Here is a 7,582-nt window from a genome sequence, read left to right as displayed (position 1 = left end):
TAGTTTTCATCCAAACATAACCCATGCACAATCTGAGTGTTGAGTGTATTTTGGAGCTTGGGAAGTATTGGAGCTTAACCACATATTCAGCCAGTAAGGCATGGTGGTGCAATCAAGAGTTATTGTGGGATCTGGAAATCTAGTGAAGATAAGACTCTGATTTGTTTGTTGGTAGCAGAAGCTTGGAGAGCTTAAATATAGTGGATAGATCAAGTCTCTTTTGAATCTAAGTCCCTTCAATTTTCTTTTTTTAATAACACATCAGGTGTTATCTTTGGTTTGCATCCATTTACTTGTTGCCCTTAGCTTAATTGCTTTATTCAATTATACTTATCCATGCTTTACCTTATAGCTTCGGTTGATCAATTAATTAATTATGTAAATTTCGTACTAATTGTGATTAGCTTAAAATTAATCAAGCTGTAATTAAATTTAGAGGGATCGTAATTAGCATCTAATAATTAGACTAGTGCACTTTTAGGGGTGTGAAATACAAAACCCCTACAATATAGGGTGAATTTGTGCAATATGAAATAAAACCAATTCCATGATAATAAATAATTTATTATCATAATATTATAATCTCCATATATTTAAAATGTTTAGGTGAAGGGAACTCTTTTCTTTTCGAAATAATTTGGATAAACGATTTTTTTTTAAGGAGGAAAATAATGGGATGTTGTTACAAATTGATTCATTTTCATTCATTCTTATATCACTTCATAAATAACTCAAATAAGGCATAAGGAGAACTATGTTGTACATTTTTTTTTGAGGGAGGGGGGGGGTGGCCCCTCTAAAAATTTATAAGACCTCTCTAATAGCAAGTAAAGCATAGATCACAGTTCAAATATTTATGAGCCGGCCCCCCCAAGGGAAAATTCCTACCCCCGCCCCCCCCCCCCCCCCCCCCACAATTTCGACTCCCGCTAGCTTAAAATCCTAAGCCTGTCCCTGACTAGGCCTATCTAAAAAGACCCATAGTTAGCAAAAGACCAAAAAAATAATTAGCGCAAGTATGTTTTATATGACAAATTTTCTACACTAGACCAGGGATGGACCTAGGATTTTAAGTACTAAAAATTGTAGCTTTTAGTACCTTAAAAAACTATTTTATTTATTTTACCACCTTACTTTTATTTACAATACACCAAATATCAAATGTTCTATTTTTTTTATCACTTCATTTAAAATAATATAAATAACTCATTAAAATAATAAGGAAGAGAAAGAATTTGAGTTTTTAATTGAAAGAAGAACTATAATTTTAATAAAATATTGTATTTTATTTTTAATAACTGCTATAGTCACCAGGTATTTATACCGGTTTACTTTAGTTGGAAAAAAAATTAGTTTTAACTTCTCTAATAACACATGTTTTTTTTTTTTTTTGGTAGTAAAATAGTTTTTTTTTTCTTTTTTTTGCTAAAATACAATCATTATTGTGAATATTTTTATTGTTTTTGTTAAGTTTTTAAGTTGGATTGTTGTTATTTAGATTATGCTAGCTAGACTAACTTAGGAGGGCCAAACTATAAAAAATGAAATATAAAATAACTAAAAAGAACAAAAATTTTGGTCGCAGGGGGCTCGAGCACCCTTAGGCCCCCACCTGGGGGTCTGTACCTTCACTAGACCTGTCTAAAAGGACCCACGATTAGGAAAAAAACAGAAAAAAATTATTAGCACATGTTGCATACGACATACTTGTGCAAATAATTTTTTCCGGTTAGCAGGTCCTTTTAGATAGGTAGGCCCTATCGTGCATCACATATTCATGATCACGAATATGCGGTAAGTAATTTACCGCATATTCTTACCGCATATTCGTGGAACATTGAAAGGCCCTAAGAAGCATTACACTAGCTTATTCGACTATATAAACCCATAATCTACTTCAAAATCTCACTACCATGAACCCAAATTAAATTCCCACCAATGGAGTCCCCCTCTTGGGCTCTTTTAGCAATGGCATCCCTAGCAGCTTTAGCTTTCCTCTCAAAATTATTATTTCCCTTCAAACGCAACCAACTAAAACTTCCCCCAGGTCCCAAAACTTGGCCTATCATAGGCAATCTAAACCTTATCGGTCCTCTTCCTCATCAATCTCTTCACAAATTGGCCCAAAAATATGGACCAATTATGCAACTCAAGTTTGGATCCTTTCCTGTTATGGTTGCATCATCTGCAGAAGTGGCAAAGCAAATCCTGAAGACACATGACCATGTCTTTGCTTCTAGACCCCAAACTGCTGTTGGTAAATATATCACTTATAACTATCTCAATATTACATGGGCACCTTATGGACCCTATTGGCGTCAAGGGCGTAAGATTTTCCTCTCTGAGCTATTTAGCTCAAAACGACTCGAAACCTTTCAATATGTTCGTGTTGAAGAAATGCGAGCCTTTGTGTCACGCCTTGGCACCTTGTCAGGGAAGCCAATTATGCTAAAAGATCATCTCTCCCGTCTTACTCTAAGCATTATAAGCAGAATTGTATTGGGTAAGAAGTATTTTAGTGAGTCCAAACATGAAACTTCGATTGTGTCGCTTGAAGAATTTCAAGAAATGTTAGACGAGGTGTTCTTGCTAAATGGGGTATTCAACATAGGGGATTGGATACCATGGCTCAATGTTTTGGACTTACAAGGGTACGTGAAACAAATGAAGGCCTTAAAGAAAAAACTTGATCGATTCTATGAACATGTGTTTGATGAACACAAAGCAAAGAAAGAACGAGTGAAGCATTTTGTGCCAAAGGACATGGTGGATTTATTATTGCAGCTAAGTGATGATCCTGATCTTGACGTTAAGTTAACCTATGAGGGTGTTAAGGGTTTCACTCAGGTACTACTATTACCTTTCTATTTCAATTATTATTATTATTATTATTATTTTCTCTTGTTTGACTCGGGGAAGGTATGTGAACAAAATATATGTTATCCCACTAGTGAATTACATAAAGGACTTTTACCCAAAAAAATATAGAAAGAAAAAACAATTACATAAAGGACAACTTTTTGCAGTGTCCTATACTTTTCTAGCTATGATTATATATTGCAAATCACACAATTATATATTGCAATCCTTTACAGTTTCCTAAACCAATCAAAGATTCATCAAAATGCAAATAATTCTATATAGTTCTTGTATAATATTCCTTTACAGTTCTCTAAATCCATCTAGGATTCATCAATATGCAAAACATTTTATATAGTTCTTGTACATGCAACGTTGCATGATTGAATCATTAGTTATGAATCAAACATACACTTCTACATTTAAATTTACAATTTTTATCCTAAACTACTAATGAATAAACAAATGAAAACAATAAACTACAAAAAAATAAATATGAATTTCCCAAACCAATTTCATTTCCCACAACCGATCGGTATCCCACAAAGGTCTCAAACCTGCCACCAACCAACAAATCAAGCTACAATCAGAAACACAAAACCTAATTCCTTCTCTCAAACCACCAAAAACTTGACCTTTGGCCAATGTCCCTATCAAAATGCAACCAAACCATCCCAAAATTTAATTATTCTATATTATCATAAACATATCTTAAAAGGGCATAAACATCAAGAACAAGATAAATATAGTGAATTCATAAATAATAGCACTTTGATAAATATAGTGGACTAAGTTCAAGGCCTTAGAAACTGAAAGAAAAGCAAATAGAGCACAACCAATGGTCTCAATGGGTCTGACGTGACCACTCACTGCCACGGGCCTCACAGTTGCCGAATAATTACAACTTTGCCATTGAAACTCAATTCTCATAACTTGAAAACATATAATTTTTTTTTTTTTTTTTTTTTTTTTTTTTTTTTTTTTTCAGTTTCTATAACTCTAAACATATTTTTGAGTTTTGAGTTATAAGAATTGAACTCAAGAATTTGTCCAAACACATTATAACTCAGTGGATCCCATATTTTTTGAATTTTGGGTGATGAAAACTAAGTTATATAACTTATTTTTTTATCAATCCAAATACCCTCTCATTCAGCCAACGCACCGATTTGGCCTCTCAACAAACGGACAAAATTGGACTAAATGAAAGTTACAGTATATAGAGTCATTTGCTCTTTTTATATAGTACAGTTCACGGTAAGATCTAGGCAAGTGGGTCTTGCCTCAATGATATTTGATCCTAATTAACCATGTGAAAAACATGTTTGTCTCGGTATTATTATAGGGTCCGGTTAATGTGTGCCTTTAAGGCACACATTAAGTTTTCTATTTTTACAAATATTTTCTCGGGAATTGAAAAAGCTGTCATTACTTTTTCAATTTTCGAGAAATTTTTTCCAAAAATGAAAATTAATATGTGCCCTAAGGGCATACATTAATAAAATCCTTATTATAAGTCAAAACCATAGTTTTCGAACAATTATGATTGTGGGGTCATTTGTAGCACCTGTTCCAAAATTACATAATATTCCACCCAAAAAAAAGACAAGATAATCTCTCTCTCTCTCTCTCTCTCACACACACACACACACACATATATATACATATATATATATATATATATATATAATATTCCAAAATTACATAATATTCTACCAAAAAAAAACACAATAATTACACACACACACATATATATATAAAATTTAATTTTGAGTCATTTATCCAATTTAATTTTCTTAAATTTGGTGCCAAATGACACATTCATAGTACCTAGTGCAAAAATTGGAATGATCCTACACCTCACTCACTTGGATAAGATCACCTTATCATCAATATTGTCCCGTGTTTTTATGTGAAAGTATGGGTTACATCTTAGGTTGAGATAATTTTCAATGTCCATATCACCATCTAAAATTAGTATTGAAATTGAGAAATTATAAAGTTCGTTGGGTGCCAAGGTACATTATTATGTTAAAATTAACAAATTTATTCTCATAAAGCTTTCTATTTAAAATTGCAACTTCCAATCCAATAAATCCACTAGTTTGTTATTTTTAAGGTTGATTTTGGATGGTCGAATACATATTGCAGATAAATCTTGAATCATTAAGTGTCAAATGCAAAATTTAATACTTTATTAACCCATAAACATTTTAAACAAGCTGCACTACTTATAAGAATAAAATGAAATTTGCAAACATGGAATAAATATCCTTTGTCTCACTTTGATTGTTTTATTTTAGGGTCCGGTTTATCTCTAGTGAAATTTTAATTGAACATCTTCTTTTGTTTTAACGAGAAACAACCATATCATCCACTAATAAATCTAATGTTGAGATTAAAACCCAACACTACTTCCTTCTAACTAAAGCATAAACTAAAGGAATAAACCATCTAAGCTAACTCTGCATTAGCTCTAGAAGTTTAAACATCATTTCTTTTTCGCTGCATCACCATTGCAAGTGTGAAGGCACAACTCTTCTAGGCAAAAATTTGAACGGGAGAAGAAATAAGAATTGACAAATGAGCAAAATATGTTTTTTTGCCCAAGAATTTCTTTTTTTCTTTTTCCAGACAGCCAACCAAGGTTCTTCCTTATTCCCCCCAAAAAAAAAAAAATTGTCATCAAGAGACTTCTAATATTAATGATAAATTTTTATTGATCTAATCTGAAAGAAGATTTACAAAAGGTAAATACAAATGAACTTTTGAAATAATTAATAGCAGCCCCAATTTAAAATTGGAAACTTTTCTCAAACACTTGGCATGTCTTATTGTTAAACCCAAAATAAAAAAACTGCCCTTTTACAGAACACGCCACCCCATTACAAAACAACCAGCATTCATCATGCAAAATTACAAAATAACAAGACTATCCATGTTTTGATTCTCTATTATTTTGCAGCATATTAGAAACCACATCGTTAGCATTCTTCTGGGGTCTGTTTTTGTCTGTCTATGCCTCTATGTGTGGAGATCGCATAAAAATTTGAACAATAAAAATGCCTAATGCTTACTCTGAAACAATGGGGAACATATTAAGCTTTTGCCCAGTTGTGCGTTCATACCAGTATTGCGAAGGTGATGCTACAGAAGAAAAAAAAATGATGTTTAAACTTCAAGCGTGAAAATGTCGTCGTCAGCTTAATGGGTTTGTTCCATTAATTTTTGCTCTGTGGCATTGAGTTTTAATCACTACAGTTGGATTATTAGTGGCATAGTGGGTGGTGTTGTTGCAATAGTATACATATTACCTCTATTTTATTTTGGTAATAATACTTGTATTATGTCTTTTTCTTACAGTGTATCCTATTCAAATTTTACTAGAGGTAAGCTAGACTTTTTATTTTATAATTCACTAATTACAACTTGTAACACATTTTTTTTTTTTAATTTTAAATAAAGTAACTAAAGTTAAAATGAAAAAAAGAAAAAGAAAATGACATGCTATAGTTTATGAGGAACGTAAAAATGGAGCACTCAAAATTGGACAAATGATTTTACTCACCAACCATTCGAGTTTTAAGTTTCAAGTCCACCCCATCAATTGATATATATTTTTTGTTTTGGTTATGTGCATCAAACTCAGGACCTAATAGCTGGGGGTACAGATACCTCTGCAAAAACTGTGGAATGGGCAATGTCTGAACTTTTAAATCAACCACACCTCATACAAAAGGCAATCGAAGAACTCGATGGAGTAATTGGAAGAGAGAGGTGGGTGGAAGAGAAAGACATTCCGCAACTTCCATATATTGATGCAATTATGAAAGAGACAATGAGGAAACACCCTGTGGTTGTATTGCTTGCACCACATTTAGCACTTGAAGATTGTGATGTAGCTGGTTACAAAATCTATAAAGGAACTAGAGTCTTCGTAAACGCATGGAGTATTGGGAGAGATCCTTCACTGTGGGATGCACCTGAAGAGTTCTATCCAGATAGGTTCTTGGGGAAGGATATTGATGTGAAGGGACAATATTTTGGACTTTTGCCATTTGGTTCAGGGAGGAGAATGTGCCCTGGCTACAGCCTCGGACTAAAGATGATTAGTTCGAGCTTGGCTAATCTGTTACATGGATTTGAATGGAAATTGCCAGACAATGTGAAGCCAGGAGATTTGAGCATGGAAGAAGTTTATGGTTTATCTACTCCTAGAAAGTACCCACTTGTTGCAGTCCTAAAGCCTCGACTCCCACTCCATCTATATTAGACTATTAGTTGTAACTTCAGCATGAATAATCCAGCTTGTTTTATTTTGAGCCAAAATAAAATCTTGTTCCTGTGTGTGGCATAATTGATTGTCAAATCAGTTTGTGATGCTGATATAGCTAATTCAGCATCCAAATGTTATATATACATATATAAAAATATCACTTTTTGATCAAATTCCTGCTTGGAAACACAATGGATAACGGGCTTTAAGAAAGAAAACTCGCTAATTAAAAGGCTCAATAGTGTGATTAGCGATAATGTATCAAAAAAAAAAAAAAATTCCACATATATGGCTTAAAATAAACAAAAATGGCCTAATCTCATCTCTCAAAGACTAGTATAGTTCTTTCAATATCCATAACTTCAAAAGACTCAAGTGTGGCATTAAAATATAAATTTTTTTTTCTTGGCCAAAGGAAAAAACAATAAGATTACAACAAGAAAAATA

The 7,582-nt window shown here is 32.8% G+C and overlaps 1 protein-coding gene across 1 annotated transcript; it reads left to right on the top strand.

The window, feature by feature from the left end:
• The first annotated feature begins 1,901 nt into the window (after positions 1-1,901).
• On the top strand, positions 1,902-7,308 carry LOC126704553 (trimethyltridecatetraene synthase-like). Its single transcript, XM_050403528.1, has 2 exons — positions 1,902-2,847; positions 6,509-7,308. Exons 1-2 carry the CDS (start codon positions 1,939-1,941, stop codon positions 7,130-7,132), a joined length of 1,533 nt encoding a protein of 510 aa, XP_050259485.1. The 5' UTR covers positions 1,902-1,938; the 3' UTR covers positions 7,133-7,308.
• The last annotated feature ends 274 nt before the right edge of the window (positions 7,309-7,582 follow it).

The sequence above is a fragment of the Quercus robur genome, chromosome 11, assembly GCF_932294415.1.
Source record: "Quercus robur chromosome 11, dhQueRobu3.1, whole genome shotgun sequence".
NCBI classification, from domain to species: Eukaryota; Viridiplantae; Streptophyta; class Magnoliopsida; order Fagales; family Fagaceae; genus Quercus; species Quercus robur.
The sequence above is the reverse complement of the archived record's forward strand: the minus strand, read 5'-3'. Positions and strand labels throughout refer to the sequence as shown.